At 36.2% G+C, this 16117-nt stretch overlaps 1 protein-coding gene across 6 annotated transcripts in view; it reads left to right on the forward strand.

Annotated features, from left to right (window-relative positions):
- Nucleotides 1-16117, forward strand: part of HERC4 (HECT and RLD domain containing E3 ubiquitin protein ligase 4) — a 37427-nt gene that overhangs the window by 7295 nt on the left and 14015 nt on the right. For all 6 annotated transcript variants that reach the window (XM_062630486.1, XM_062630485.1, XM_062630484.1 and 3 more), the window contains exons 5-15: nt 340-416; nt 2710-2931; nt 4960-5051; nt 8396-8526; nt 9404-9564; nt 9774-9850; nt 11976-12100; nt 12633-12692; nt 13212-13323; nt 13640-13829; nt 14907-15079. In XM_062630486.1, the coding sequence (XP_062486470.1) occupies nt 340-416; nt 2710-2931; nt 4960-5051; nt 8396-8526; nt 9404-9564; nt 9774-9850; nt 11976-12100; nt 12633-12692; nt 13212-13323; nt 13640-13829; nt 14907-15079 (1420 nt within the window). The remainder of the gene's footprint in view (nt 1-339; nt 417-2709; nt 2932-4959; nt 5052-8395; nt 8527-9403; nt 9565-9773; nt 9851-11975; nt 12101-12632; nt 12693-13211; nt 13324-13639; nt 13830-14906; nt 15080-16117) is intronic.

Here is a 16117-nt window from a genome sequence, read left to right on the forward strand (position 1 = left end):
TAATTTTCTTCTTGCATCTGGTATTTATTTCCTCCATTTGGCTGTGTAGCATCTCCTTCCTATCACGTGAGCCTCCCTAATACTTCCTTACGGTCTTTTATTGGTGAAGTTACCTTGAAGATAAGACAGAGCCTGCCCTTGAAAGCATTAGAAAAGAAGCAATTTTGACTTAAGACTTTACTAAATAGCTTCTAATTAAAGTTAGGATATTTAAATTAGTTTTATATATACTTCACTGTAAAGGATTCACTTTCTGTATTTTGCCCTTTTGTGTGACTTTATATTTCTGTACTGTGAATTAGCAGCTTAATTCTTTCTCTTGTTTTCTTACCCCAATAGAAATATTAAAAGCTTATCAGAGATCCAGATTGTTCAAGTAGCTTGTGGTTATTATCATTCGCTAGCGCTCTCAAAAGGTAAGCCAGATTCTTCTGAAGTTTTGTGTAATTTCTTACCAGGTAATTCTAAAGGTTTCAACACTTGTTAGTTTTATAAAGGAAATGTTTTTTTAAAAACATGCTACCACTTAACACAGATGGGATTTCAGGTTGGTAGGGGAAGTGTAATTTAATGATGGAATTTAAAAAATAAAGGTACAAACAAATGTTGTGTTCTGCTTTCTTTTCTTGCCTTTTTTTGCTCTTTATCATCTTGCTTTCATGTAACTGCCTTTTAATTTAATTTAATTTTTGTTTCCCTCCTTATTTTTGGTCCTGTTTCTTTTTCATCCTGCTAGCATGCCACTTTGTCTATTAGTCTATTTTAATCTGTAACTTCAGGTCAGGCTTGCAGGCAATGACTGCAATGACTTGTCTGACTTTCCTATTGCAAAGCCCCTGGTTTGTTGGTGCTTCTACAGTTAAAATGTAATGTTACATTATAACCCACCTTTTGAAAGGTTTAAACGTCTGTCTCCAAAATTTTGCTGGGGCTATAAGAACATACTTAGTTGGCTTAACTTGTGTAAGAGTACTGCATATCTTGTTAATGTAGCTCTCCAGAATGAATATGAATTTAAATTTGCTGCTCATTTATTTCATTGTGACAAAGGAAAATTGTTGCCAAAACTTCCATTTGGAAGAACTGGCTGCTGGACGGGGTTAAGAGAAACTTAAAAACTCAAACCACAAAACACAGAAAGATTTAAGTTTGGCAGTGTTGCTTAAAAATACATAGTTAAAATATAAAGTAAAGTTGTGGGGAGAGAGGTGTTAATTGTATGCTGAATGTTTTGGGGGTTTTTTTGGTTGCTTGTTTTGTTTTGGGTTTGGTTTTGGTTTTATTTTGGTTTTGTTTACTGTTTTGTATAACAGTTTATACTGACTACCCATGCTTTAATTCTGTACATGACTTTTTATGGGCTCATATTAAGTGTTTTCTTTGCCATTACATATGTCTTTACCATTATAATGTAGTGAGATTGCTTGTTTTCAGGACAGTCAGACAGATTTACAAATAGCCCTTTGCCTGGGTTAAGTTCAGCAGCAGATGTGAGGAGTATCAGCATTATGCTGTTAAGTGTTCTATTGGTCAGAGGTGCAAGAATTTAATAGGAGTTTGCAATTTAAAATTCACTCAGTGAATTTTACTCACAAGCTTCATATACAACATCACTATCCTATTGCCAGTTCATGGGTTTGCAGCTCTATGTTTCTGTTCCTTACATGCTTTGTTAAGGTAGTTTTGTCTTTGCTTTGGGTTTTCTTCTGATCTGCAGAGAACCCACCAAATTACTTGCAATGTAGTGAGGTTATGGTCTTGAAAATGTACTTGCACAGGGAGGAAAATGGGATAAACTTACTTGAATTGCGTATTTTGAGAGGAGACTTTGTAGTATTTTTGTATCTCTATATCAGATATTGATCAGGTTGATTAGTTCCTGTGATTGTAAATGATTAGCATAGGATTTCTTTGGTGTTAGGGAAATTGTTTTATATAAAAGTGGTGGGTTTAGGGCTTTTTTTTGGTCTCATTGTTTTTGGTTTGATTTTGTTTTCGTTGTTGAAACATTACTGTTTGAAGATAACACATCACATCAGCAAAACCAAAGCATCTTTGTAATTAGTGTTGATCTTTAGGGTAGTAAATATATTGGCAAAATGTTGGTTGTTCCATAGAATGTTTTATTTTGGAGGCAGATAGCTTTCTAATTCTTGATTCTTCAATTTTTTTATTTTCTTTGTAAGGCATCAAATGACAAAGTTTCTGCTTCATCAATTAGTATCATTAATACAATATTTACATTTTTAAAATATATGTAATTCCATTGATATGTGAAAATGAAGTATATTACTGTATAAAAGCTTAAATGAGGCTTGTGATTGGAAATTGGAGATTTTTGCATGTCCGTTATGCAGCTTCAAAAAGATCTGTGCCTATAAATACAAGCAGTAGTGGAACTCCTAATGGAAACAGCATATTTTGTAATAACCAAAATCAATTTATCTAACACTGTTTGAAACAGGGGATGTTAAGAAGAGTTTGGAGGGCTATGAATGTGATTTAAATACTTTGATTAAATATTTGGGTTGAATGTCTGCAAATTACACAAGAATGCTTTGCTTCAGAAGTCAGTAATTTTTATGCATTTTCAAACTAAATGACATTTAAAGATTAACTGCCTAACTTTCAGCATTTCTTAAATAAACTTTATATAATTAAGCTGTATTGATTGTATTGGTGCTTTTTTTTTTTTTTTCCTTTAAACAGGAAGTGAAGTGTTTTCCTGGGGACAAAATAAATATGGCCAGCTGGGCTTAGGTTACGAATATAAAAAACAAAACTCGCCACAAGTGATTAAATCTCTGCTGGGAATTCCTTTTGCGCAGATTGCAGCAGGAGGAGCTCATAGTTTTGTACTAACTCTTTCTGGAGCCATTTTTGGATGGGGACGCAACAAATTTGGGCAGCTGGGTCTTAATGATGATAATGGTAAGTAAACTTTAATAAAATTTGGTGCTAAAGATCTTGGTATGTGAATCTAAGAACAGCAGTATTTCTACAACAGGACCAGACAGAACAAACCTCAGCTGAATATAGTCAGGGAGTGCTGCTGTCATATAAGATTACGTAAGGAAGGCATAATTTTTTTTCCTCTGCTGTTTTGTAATGAAAATTCTGACGATGTTATGTTGAAATTCTAGCCTGCTTGACTTGTTTTCTTTCCCTGTTCCAGATTTTTCTGCAACTTAAGCTTTCTGAATGAGGTTGAAATAAGATACTATGCAGTAGTTAGTTTGAACTGAATTTAGGTCGATGAAATTGCTTGACAAAACCAGTAATCTATGAAAAAAATTAGTAGACACATTTAAGGCATCTTCAGTGTTTTACTGCCATATGAATATCTGCATTTCTCAGGCCATTTTTATAGTCATTCTCAATTTTCAAATAATAATTTCCAAGATTTCCTCTACCAGGGTACTGATATTCATTAACCATTTTTATCAGATGTTTAGGTAAACAAAAAAACATTTTTTAGTTTTTTTTTTTTACGTTATGTGCACACTACCTGTGCTCAGGGGTCTAAGAGGGGAGTATGTGCTATCAGATTCCTGTAACACACAGTTTAGTGTATGTCCTGGGTTCAGCAGCAGCAGTCATTTTTTCTCCTGCTTAGTAACTGGTGCAGCGCTGTGTTTTTGACTTTCGGCCTGGGAAAAGCGCTGGTAACACCGATGTCTTTAGTTACTGCTCAAATGTTTAGTCTAACCAAGGACTTCCTGAGTCTCATGCTCTGCCAGGGAGGAGGAGAAGCCAGGAGGAAGCAGAGACAGGACACCTGACCCAAACTAACCAAAGAGGTATTCCATACCACAGCACGTCATGCCCAGGATGTAACTGAGAGTTACCTGGAAGAGTTAGTTCTCTGCTGGGTTGGGCTACGTATTGGTATTGGTCGGCAGGTGGTACTGTATTCTCTTCCCTTGTTATTTCCTTTATTATAATTATTATTGGCGGTAGCAGCAGTGATTTGTGTTACACCTTAGTTACTGGACTGTTCTTATCTCAACCCATGGGAGCTAAGTTATTTCGATTCTCCTTCCCATCCATCCAGGAGCAGGGGGAAGAAAGGTCAGGAGGAGTAGAATGCGTGGTTCTGGTTTATGGCCTGGGCTTAAACCACGATAGCATAGAATAATCTATAGCTGTTTTTGTGAATTCAGATGTTTCTCATGGATTCACACTAGTTGAAATAAGAAAAATGTTTTGTGGTTAAACTGCATATCTGAATTAGTGCTGTAAGTATGGTCACACTAATAAGAAAATTACATGTACTTTTCAGAAATAAAATCTTCGTGTGAACTTCAGTTGCTTCTACGTATTCCTTGGAATATGTATGACCCCAGTTTTTTATATAGTATCACTTCTCAGTAAAATTCCTTTTTTCTAGCTTGACAGGGCTTTTTCCAGGCATCGTGGCATACCTGAAAAATTTTAAGACCTTAGCATTAACATTTGAAAAAGCTGCCTTTGTGCAACTGGATGACAAAGTTCCTTTGTACAGGTGGTGGAGGGAACTTAGTTGTGCCTCCTAATTATTCTGTGTTCCATTCTATTACACATTTAGCAATACCACATTTAGCTATGACCAGCTGATATCAACTTAGAGGAACAGTTTAAAAATGTAAAGCACATAACTCAAAAAGCCTTCTTTTTGTTTCTCATGGCCAGTATGAGTTCTGACATACTGTTCTGTATTTCATGATTTATATATTGGCATATGATCCTGTGCTAAGGAAATGAGATTGTTTGCTACGAAGTATTTCAGCACAGTAGTGTCTGTTGTTCTGTAATAACACTTCTCAAAGATACATAAACTTAGTCACAATCATTGCATGATACTAGTAGGTTTAAAGTGCTTGTTTGACTGGAACAGAATTCAAATAAATGAGCAACACTATTTCTTTTCTGATTTTTATTTTCCAAGTAAGTGATCTACTGCTGTGTTAAACTTCTCAGACAGGTATGTCCCTACGCTGCTAAAGTCACTGAGAACTCAGAAGGTTGTTCATATATGTTGTGGAGAAGATCATACTGCTGCCCTTACAAAGGTACAATATTTAAAAATGTATTTATGCTTTGATATTTTAATGTTTTGAGGAGAAGATGCTACCTGAATAGGAAATAATAAAATTCTGCATAAAATTTCTTCAGATTTTGTGGGGTGAAGTTGAAGAAACAGCGGAAGAATGGTTAAACATTTGAAAAAACTTTACCAAATGCAATCAATCTTTAAGTAGTTTTACTTTTTTGTCAGATTTAGTGAAATTGAGTATACAAAGTACAGCATTTCTGATATGACAGCGTATGTTGCATTATGAAGATTTTGCAGACACTGAAATTTACATTACTGTCTCTTAACTAAAGAGATTATCTGTTTTCAGACTCTAATGCGTCCTGCATCACTGATCAGACCAAGTTAATTTGGAATTTAAATTAAATTAGGGGGGACTGGTGTGTGTGGTTGGTTGCTGTTGTGCTGGGTTGAGCTTTGCTGGATGCCAGGTGCCCATCAAAGCTACTCCATCATTCCCCCTTCTCAGATGAACGGGGAGAGAAAATACGTTACATGCTCACAGATTAGGATACAGACAAAGAAGTCACTCATCGATTACTGTCACTGTCAAGCTGGACTTGAGTTGGGGAAACTAATTAATTGCCAATCAAAAGTCAGTAGAGTAATAAGGAATAAAGCCAAATCTTAAAAAAAAAACAACTTTCCTCACCCCTCTCTTCTTCCTGGGCTCCAGTTCACTCCCAGACTCTCTACCTCCTGCCCAAGTGGTGCAAGGTGATGGCAAATGGACGTTGCAGTCAGTTCATTACACTTTGTCTTTGCTGCTTCTTCTACCTTGCTCTCTTCCCTTGCTCCAACATGGGGTCACACGCACAGGAGAGAGTCCTTCATGGACTTTCCATGGACCATGAAGGACCTTCATGTGTCCTTCCTACAGGCTGCATTTCTTCACAAACTGCTCCAGTGCATGTCCCTTCCACAGGGTGCAGTCTGTCAGGAACAGACTGCCCCAGCATGGGTTCCCTGTGGGGTCATGACTCTTGCCAGCAAACCTGCTCCAGCATGGGCTTCTCTCTCCATGGGGCCACAGGTCTTGCCAGGAGCCTGCTCCAGTGTGAGCTTTCCACAGGGTCAGTCTCCTTTGGATGCATTCACCTGCCATAGTTTGGGGCCTTCCACAGGCTGCAGGTGGATATTTGCTCCACTGTGGTCTCTCCAGGGGCTGCAGGGATCAGCCTGCCTCACCATGGTTTCCACCACGGTTTTCAGGGGAATCTCTGCTCTGGTGCCTGGAGCACCTCCTCCCTCTCCTCCGCTGATCACAGTGTCTGTAGAGTTGTTTCTTTCACGTATTCTTACTCCTCTCTTCTGTCTGCTGTTGTGCAGTGGTACATACTATTGGCAAACCAGTTGAAGAGATTGAAGGTGTACCTAATCCACTATTAAGTCTTAGTGTGAGGTTCTATGAAAAGTTGATCATTTATTTCAAAGTTCATTTGGGAAAAAAGCGTGATTCTGTGTCTGTGTGGCATGTTCATATAGAGGTGTGTCAGATTGCTTTATACATAACTGTTGGCTAAATGCATTATTTGGAGTCTTATTTTTAAACTCTCAAGCCTATTTGGAAACTTCTTGAAGCAACACAGAATGTATACTGCTAGTGCTCTTTCTTACACTCATTTTAGTAGTGAATAGTGTACTTCATCAAGTGATGATAAGTACCTTCGTTATGTGGTGGGTGAAACAGTATATCTGTGTTCTCCTTTAAGTGGTTGACTCCTGTACTTTTCTTTCTGTGTTTTGATAGTTGGATTAGACTTCAATGTTTAGGTATAAATCAGTGTGTATTAACATTTTGAAGTTTCCTGCTGTTCATCACTCAGTAAGATTTATCAGTATATAAGCAGATTCTTTTATTACTGATAGCAGTAGAAAACAATTCTGGCTGATCAAGATTTGGGCAGGCAACTAAATACCCATTTTGTGTCTGAAACTGTTGAATTCAGAATTGCTGTAGAAGGCATTAGCATTTTGAAAGTAACTGGGTTTAATATTTCTGAAGAAAATTGGAAATGTGTTTTCTAATGTCTTGGTTTGAATTTTTACACTGCAGGAAGTTAAAATTCGTTTTTGAAGACTATGATTTACCTAAGTGTGGTCATACTTCTGTTGTTTATACACACTTAAACTTCTACAGTGAAAGGAAAAGACAGTTGATAAACAATTGCTTTTTGTCTTAAAGTATTCTCTCGCTTTGACTGAAAAAGATGTGACGACTTTGTAATCCTGAAATTGATACTGATTTATTGTGTGAGGTTAGGAAAATGGAGAATGTAAAGAAAACAGTATCTATAACTTGCATTCTGAATGTTTTTCCCTTTTTAATGTATGGAAGTTAACTTTAAGTTTGCTTTATAGCTGATGAACTTAAGATACTGAGTTTACTGTATGTTTGTATAGCTCCCTTTTCCCTTGCATGATAGGCCTTGCAGAACGAGGGGTCTCGATTTATCTCTTTTGTAGACAGTACTGCATATGTGTGAACATTCTTCAAGTCTTTCTGAATTTTTGAAAAACCCTCACTACTTGTTATCCTGATTCAGTGAATGAGGCTGTTGGTTTTTCGCAGTGGCTGCTGCCATTTTAATGATGATTTCCAGCAGAGGTCCAGTCTGATGCAGAGTAGGATTAGATGAAACAGCTTTACAATTTCAAAACTATTTGAAAATTGGAAGTTTCAAAGTTGTTTTAAGTTGTATAATCTCTGATAGTATTTCTGATTTAACATTCGTTAAAGTTTTTGTTTAATTTCTTGATTAAATTGATCAAAAACACCTTAAAAGATTGTCTTACAGCAATATTTAAAGTTTCTGGTTTGTTATGCTTTCAGGTAATGAAACTGATTATTTGAGTCATACCCTGCATTGTCTGCCTGAGGGCAGCTTCTTATTTAGTATATTTAGTATTGCATTGAAATTTATATTCAGAATTTAAAAGCCGAAGTGTACATTTTTAATAGTATGAGTTTATATACTGTTGTAGTTCATTAGGAAAACCTTAAAAGATGAAAAGCAAGGATTAGTATCTATTAATGACACAAGTTAATGGCAGGACTATTGTATAATAATGTGGAAGTTATAAGAACACAATTTAACATGAATAAGGTAATATTCAATAGCTGTGCCGTGTTTTAATAACTGCAGTTATTAAAACTGTGACCCTTCTGTGTCTCGGAGCCCTCTTGTGCATGTATTTTTTCACTCCTCTCTCCACAATTCTAAAATCATCAAAGAGGGAGACTTATTAGACCCTTTCTTCTGTCAAGTTTCTTGTTCTGAAAGATACTGTCTTTTTAATGAAAATAATTTATTTGTTTAGGAAGGTGGAGTTTTTACATTTGGAGCTGGAGGCTATGGTCAGTTGGGCCATAATTCTACCAGCCATGAGATAAACCCAAGGAAAGTTTTTGAACTTATGGGAAGTGTTGTCACACAGATAACTTGTGGCAGGTAAGGCCTATTCTGTGTTTTGGGTGGGGGTTTTGTGGTTTCTTTTTTTGTTCGTTTGTGTTTTTTTGGGGGTTGGGTTTTGTTTTTTGTTTTGTTTTGTTAGGGAATACAAGATGGTCTGCAACAAAAGACATTTAGAGACCTTACTGTGTTGAGAGGCTCTGATTTTCTAAACTGAAAGTGTGACTAATCAATGTGAAGGTGTTTATTGCTGTCACTTTATCATTTTCTACTTAAGAGTAAGTGTGTTTGAAGGGGCTACATGAGCATCACTGAGGATAAATGTAAAATGTGGAAACATAATTTGTTTTGTGAGGTATCTGCAACACTGTATGGCACTTCAGTTCCTAATGGGGTTTTATTGCACGTATTATAAATAGCACCAAAGAAACTCAAAGTATTCCCAGCACATATGACAAAATGAGGAAGGCAGCATAACTTTTTACAAGATGGACACACTTTGTTATTTGGTTTAAAGAATATGTAAATGTAAACCTAGCAGTTTGGTTGACATTGAGTGGACCCATTCCCTTGTAATGGGAGAGAGGGCATCTAGACTTGAGATGAGTGGGAGGGGAAAGGAGATGTAGCAAGCCTGGTAGAGACATTCAAATTCCTCGATGTCTAGAGAGATGCTCTAGAGGCCAGACTGTAGCTATGCAGGGGCTCAAGTCAGAACCTGGTATCTCCAGTCCTTGAAATTCTTGAAAATGGAATATTGCCTGTTGGAGTATAAATGCAGAGTATTACCAATAGTCGAGTAGAGTGTTTGATACTACAGGACTTCTAACATACTATTTAAAACAATTCTTAGGTTGGCCTGCACAAAGCATGTTATAATGCTTAGGTTTCTATTACTGAATTTTGTTTGCCCTAGGCAGCACACCACTGCATTTGTTCCTTCATCTGGAAGAATTTATTCTTTTGGACTTGGAGGTAACGGGCAATTAGGTACAGGAACAACCAGTAATAGGAAAAGTCCCTTCACAGTAAAAGGAAACTGGCTTCCTTATAGTACTCAATGCCCGATAACTGCAGGTAAGCAACATCTGGTGTATTTACTTCTTGGATTCCCCTTTCTTTATAATGTCTTAAAAGTTTTGAGATTTAAACTAAGAATGAACTATAATCACTTTCTCCTAAAACAGTTCATTTTCACTGTGCTCTATTCACTAAAGTCCATTTCTCAAAAGTGTCATTTCTCAAATTTGCGTTTTCACAGCTGCCTGTGTTTATTCTTATTGCAGACAGTGAGGAGTATTATTGTGTAAAGAGAATTTTCTCTGGTGGGGACCAAAGTTTTGCACACTACTTTTATCCACAGGTAACAAGTTAAATATACTTCAGTTTCAAAGTCTGTCAGAGGTAAATTTTAGGGTTTTTCTGATGCATTTTAAGATTTTCATATTGAAGATGCATGACAATGCTATAAAGCTCATTAGAACAGTGTGGAAGTGCAAGACACTTAAGTCAATTTAGCAATTGGAGCACATGCATACACTTACTGTTAGCTGTTAGTAAGCTCTTGAGGCTTTTTGGCATAAGCTTTTTTCTTACGGATGCATTCACTTCTTTTCCTTTCATTAAAGAAATGGTGGTTGAATAGTTGATTTGCCTCTGCCTAGTCCTCCTCAGTAACTCCTGACTGCAGCTTTGTTGTCTTCTCCTCTGCAGCTATGTTAGCATACCACAACGATGAGGGAAGAAATAGAATTTTTGCAAAATAAATGTAGGTGTTGACATAGTTTCTTATGTGATAGTTTAATGCGAGTGTTTAAGTTTTAAATGGACAAGACTTGATCTTTTAAATTGTAGTATGGAAAAAATCTGGAAGGACTTTACAGTAAAAATGGCAATGTGAAAGTGTGGTGGACGCAAAATACTGTTAGAGGATGAGTTAGGAGGAAGAAACAAGATCAAGATGTATAGGGCTGTTTCCAGTATAGTGCAGCAGATACTAGACCATAGGGATTAATGAAGCATCAAGAGTTGAGTATGAGAGGTGAAAACTGAATTTGGGCATGAAGGAAAGCCAGTTTTAGTGGGTAACATGTTTGCTGACAAGAAAAACTGAGTACGGGTCAGACTTGCAGCAACTCATTGCTTCCACAGTCTGTTCGGGTTGTACAGAATCAACAAATTTTCTAGTTCGTGTGTTTTGGTTTGGGTTTTTTGTGGTTTTTTTTTGTGTGTTTTTTTTTTTTGCGTGTGTGTGTTTATTTTTCTTTTTAAGTTCTGATTGAGTTGTAACTATTGTTGTACTTGAGAGAAGCTTGGTTTGCAGATGTAGGCTGGAAAAATTACTGATAATATAGGCTCAAAACTTCTCTATTAAAACTCCTTTCTTCTGTGCAATTTTTGTAATTATTGAAATAGATTCTGACTGGCTGATTGAGGTGAACTGGAGATTATGAATGCAGTTACTGTGACTTGTTTCAGAAAGTATTAGCAATAGATCAACTTTGCTGCAAAAATATCTCTTTTAGTACTCTTTGGTAATTTGTATGGAATTATTTCCAAGTTATGCAAGCACTATACTCCTGGGACTTACGTGCTCTTGCCAGTTAAGGGGTCTCAGCCAAAATCTGTGTTATCAAGTTAGTTTTTGAGCAGCTCCGTTCACTGAGTTGTTTCACTGTGGGTTTAAATGATACTTTGGTTGGACACAAGGGAAACAGCAAGAGGATTTCTCATCCTGATCCTGTAGGATGGGATCAGAAGTACTCATTTTTGGCAGCAGCTAAAATGTCATCATTATACAGAGTCACCTATGTTAGACTCCACCATCAGGAGAAATATGTTTCCTTTTACTAGTTTAATCTTATTTTTGGTGCTATTTGCCATCTCTTTTTGAACTATTGCTCCTACTTAAAAGGATTATCTAGGTTCTGCTCCTCTTTACTATTAGAAATCTTGCTGGAATTCATTTGGTATGAGCGGCACATCAAAATGCAGCTCATCTGATGATGCAGTGAATGTTCAGAGAAAAATGATTCATTCTCAGAGGAGTCTGATGGAAATGAGGTGGGAGAGCAGCTGTCCAAAAAATGGAATGGCTCCTTTTTGCGTGCTCACAGCTTAGAAGTGAGCTAAATGGCTCATAGTGACTAGGGAGAGGAGATGCTTGCTACTCTCCTAAAGCTTGTTTAGGGTTCATTAAATAGAAAAGTTCATTAAATAGAAATAGTGTATGCTTAGGGAGTTTACCATTAAATAAGCTATAATGTGAATTAACATACTAATCTAGATGGTTTTAGTGTATGCTCTGTTTTTGTAGTGAGTGCAGAGCTTCTAGAATACAGTAAATTTATCCTTGGGCTTATTTCACAGTAATAGTCTGTACAGGGAAATAGTTGGTCAATGAAGAGATAAAGAGCTTAACCACAAGATTTATTTTTCTGGAATTCAGTTTTGTGTGCCTGATTCTTTATGCTTTCTTTAAAATTTAGAACATGGTGCCATCAGATGATTTTAGGTGTCCTGACCTTTTGAAGCAGATTTGGACCGTGAATGAAACGTTTATTCAAAGATTGCTGACTTTCCCATCTGGAAGACTTCCAGTAGAGATAGCTAAGTAAGTGAATTTGAGGAAAGAAGTTATCTTTTAATTTTACTTATGAATTGGGCATTACAGGGTTTTTTACATACATAGAAAACCTGGTTTTAATTACTGATTTATTTTTTTTTTTTATTACATACAGAGCTTTTGCTGTGCTTTCATTGTCATGCGTGTCAAGTTGTTTAGCTCCTTTAGTCTGTATCATCCCTGTCACAGTTTAGATGAATATACAAGGTTAAATTGGGTATCTAGCTGCACATTGGAAAATAACAGTACATGTAAAGGAATGGGAAAACAGCTCAAAGATTATTGCTTCTACTTTAATAAAGGAAGATGCAAAGAAAAAAAAATCCAAGATTTGCTTTGATTCAAGCTGTCTTAAGCATTGAGTCTGGAGTGGAGGTTTTACGTAGTGTTTAGTCATATTGAAGTCAGAGTTCTGCCCTTTGTACAATGTAATTTTTTAGGGATTAAATACAGTTTTTATTGCAAATGCTAATTTGTAAAAAGAAAACAAATGTAAGTTATTTCATGTGAACAATTTCAGTGAAATTGATGGAACATTCTCCTCAGCTGGGTGTCTGAATGGGAGCTTTTTGGCTTTGAGGTAAGTGGTGAAGCTTTTAAACAAAGTATACCTGTGACAGAGTTAATGGTAGCTACCTTCCTAGTGTCTGTTGTTTTCAATTGTAACACCTTCCCAGTATTTTCTTATCTGTTACTCTAATACCCAAAGTTTAAACTTCTGGTTCCTTTACAGCCATATGGTTTGTCAGCTGGCCTAAAATTCAGGATGTTTTATGCCAGTTTGGAAGCGTGTGCTGCCTGGCTGTTACCATGTAAGCCAGCAAAACTCATTATTTCTCCGACATAGGTTGTGTATAATTCAGGGAGAATATATTGCACAGTCTGATTTAGATCCTAATGTTTTTACATGATTGTCTTGCAGTTAGAGGAATTTTTTTTCAGTTGCTTCAAAGGTTATGTAAAAAATGGAAGTCTGATACTGTGACCTCATGTTTTAATTGCATAGTAGGGCTAAAAATTCAAGGTGAGGAAAATTCTTAAGTTGCTGAGAATATAGGTTTCAGTCTTTTTCTCTGGATTTTTTTTTCTTCCCTTGCAGCAATGATGATCATTACAAAACCAGCACTAAATTCTCAGGGGTTGATATGAATGCTGCTAGACTACTATTTCACAAACTTATACAGCCTGACCACTCTCATATATCACAACAGGTTTGTGCTTCATGTTTTCCTTAGGTTTGGGATTAGCTTTCTGTATTACATCTGTCAAAAAATACCATAATTATGCTTGCTCTCATCTTTTTAATAACTTTCATTGCTCAATAATATATCAACTGCAAATATGTAAAACTGTATTGTGTTGACAGGTAGCACATCAGCATATTATTTAATATACTGTCTACTTTCTAAATGTATAGTAGTTAACTTAAACTCTTGATGATTGTTTTCTTGATTATTATTTATAAGTGGGCATCTGTTTAAATTCACAATTGCGTTAAAATAAACAGAACTTTATTATGTGCTATAGGTGGCAGCTAGTTTGGAAAAGAATCTTATTCCCAAATTGACCAGCTCCTTACCAGATGTTGAAGCTTTGAGGCTGTATCTCACTCTACCAGAATGCCCACTGATGAGTGATGCAAACAATTTCACAACATTAGCTATTCCTTTTGGGACAGCTATTCTGAACCTAGAAAAAGCTCCTCTGAAAGTTCTTGGTAAGAAAATGAATTCTTTACTGTTTAAATTAAGGATCTCCAGGAAAAAAAAACCAAACTTACAGAAATTCCATCAGGGAAGACATGGTCTCAGCAACACCTGCTGTGTATTTACAGCTGTGTAGAATTCCCCAATGAGAAAGTTAAGGGTTAACATTGCTTGGTATGTAAGTTAACACCTATTGTTTTCCTTCTGGGTGAGTTAACTGGCCATCCATATGAATTCATCTGGTGGTGTAATTTTTGGACTGATCCCATCTGGGAGGAATTAAACTGTGTAGCTCAGTGAATTTAATATGTGATTTGCACTTTAAAGTGAAAATTATGTGGTCAAACAGCTAACAAGCTCTAAGCAATTTACAGAAGTCTTACAGAGCAGATGTTACATCTTTGTTTTGACTACAGTGCTTGTTTTGATGCTTCATGTTTTCTCAGTGATCCTAAGTTGTTTTAACTATATCCTAACACCTTACTGTGACTCCTCTCACCTGAAATTCTGCTTAAAGAATTGAGGTTTAAGAATAGTAAGAAAATATCAATTAAAAATTCTTTTTAATTGATACCTGTTGGAGAGGGTACTTCCTTCTTCCTCAGGTTGTTTTTTTTTTTTTTTTTGCCTTGTAACCGATTTCTTGTGTTTTTCAGTAGTTTTTTTGTGAGGATAAAGAGCTTGGCTGCTGTAAAGAAAAGCAAACGGGTAATGCCTTTGAACTGTAGATTCTTTTCCATGGCTTTCCATTGCTCTCAGGACTAAATGCTTAAGTCAGTGTTTCACAGTTTGAGCCATCTGCTTTTATGTCAGATGTTACTTCATGATACTGTCATGTACTCAAGATGACCAGGCTTATTTTAAAGAGTTGGTGTATAACAGTGGAGTGTTTGAATAGAGGTTTCATTATTTATACAGAGGAGTTTGCTGCTTAAAGTCTGCACCAGTCTTGCTGTGTTACTTGTTACTGTGTTAAGGTAATGTACAAGGGTGCTTTCTAGCAAAACATGGTTTTTAGTTAAAAGCACAGCATAACATAGTGTCGTAATGGCAAGTACTGAGTTTGTATGTTCACCATTTGTTTACAGAAAATTGGTGGTCTGTACTTGAACCCCCCTTGTTCCTCAAGATAGTAGAACTCTACAAGGATGTTGTAGTCCACCTTTTGAAATTGTGCAAGATGGGCATTCCAGCTTCTGAAAGAAGAATACTTACCAATTTTCTACACACAGCTTTCAGAGTTCTGGAAATACTGCACAGAGTATGTTTACATCAGTTTTAACCAATTACTTATCTGTTTGTTTTTGTCAGCGTTTGCTGTGTAGTTGTTTAAACAAGTTAATTTACTAAAGAGTTTTAAGTATAGACTTGCATCTACAGAGATATTTATCGTTCTTCCATCTGGACCTATGAGCCGTTGGAATTCTGGATTCCAATGTGACATGGTGATGGAATTACCTATTTTCTTGGGAACACAGACTGACCCAGCCAATTACATTTGTGAGGTTATGTTGGAAAGAATTGCCACTTAAAGTTGAAATAATAGCAAGATCAGAAATGGAAGATAAGAGCAAACTATATTTTGAACAAGAAAGATGTGCACAGTATTACCAAGACAAACGTTTATTTTCTGATTTGTTTATTCAATTTGTTAGTATTGTAACTTCATTCATGAAAACGAATGAATTTGTGAACTTTGACCAAAAATAAAAATCATTTGGAGTAACCAGACTGTGCACATCAGAGCGATTGTCTAATGGCTGCTGAGGTTTCCCCTTGCACCCCTTATATTTTTCCCTCTGTAGTTTATTTTGTAATTTTGTATTTATAATGCTAAAAAGAACATAGAAATAGTTAACTTTGTACTACCCTGCTGCAAAACTGTTTATATTCTTCCAATCTTAACAATTAGCTGGTGTGGACTAGAGAGATAAAAATGGGGTGATATATCTGGTGTGTTTCACATATTTAGTATCTGGCGTTTTGGGTGGTGGTGGGGAATGGGAGGAACGATGCTTGAGAAAAGTAGGCTTAGGTTATCTGATTATAAAGGCAGAACTGGTGATCTTGCTGTTTTGGCAGTTAACAGTGCTTAACGGGGCTTGGGAAAAGAAGCATGTGTTAGTAAAGTGTGGATACTTCTGTATTAAAATTACAGTGTAGAGACAAACCTTTCTATAAAGCTATTTTTCCACTTCTCTTTCTAAGCTTAATGTTTTTAAATGGAAACTGTACCTCTGGTCATAGTAATAAAGATAGTATTTGTACTGTAATTAAGTGTAGAGTTCTTGAATCAAAG

The sequence above is a fragment of the Pezoporus occidentalis genome, unplaced genomic scaffold (genome assembly GCF_034315485.1).
Source record: "Pezoporus occidentalis ecotype Australia unplaced genomic scaffold, CSIRO_AGI_Poc_V1 ctg352, whole genome shotgun sequence".
In the NCBI taxonomy this organism is placed as follows: domain Eukaryota; kingdom Metazoa; phylum Chordata; class Aves; order Psittaciformes; family Psittacidae; genus Pezoporus; species Pezoporus occidentalis.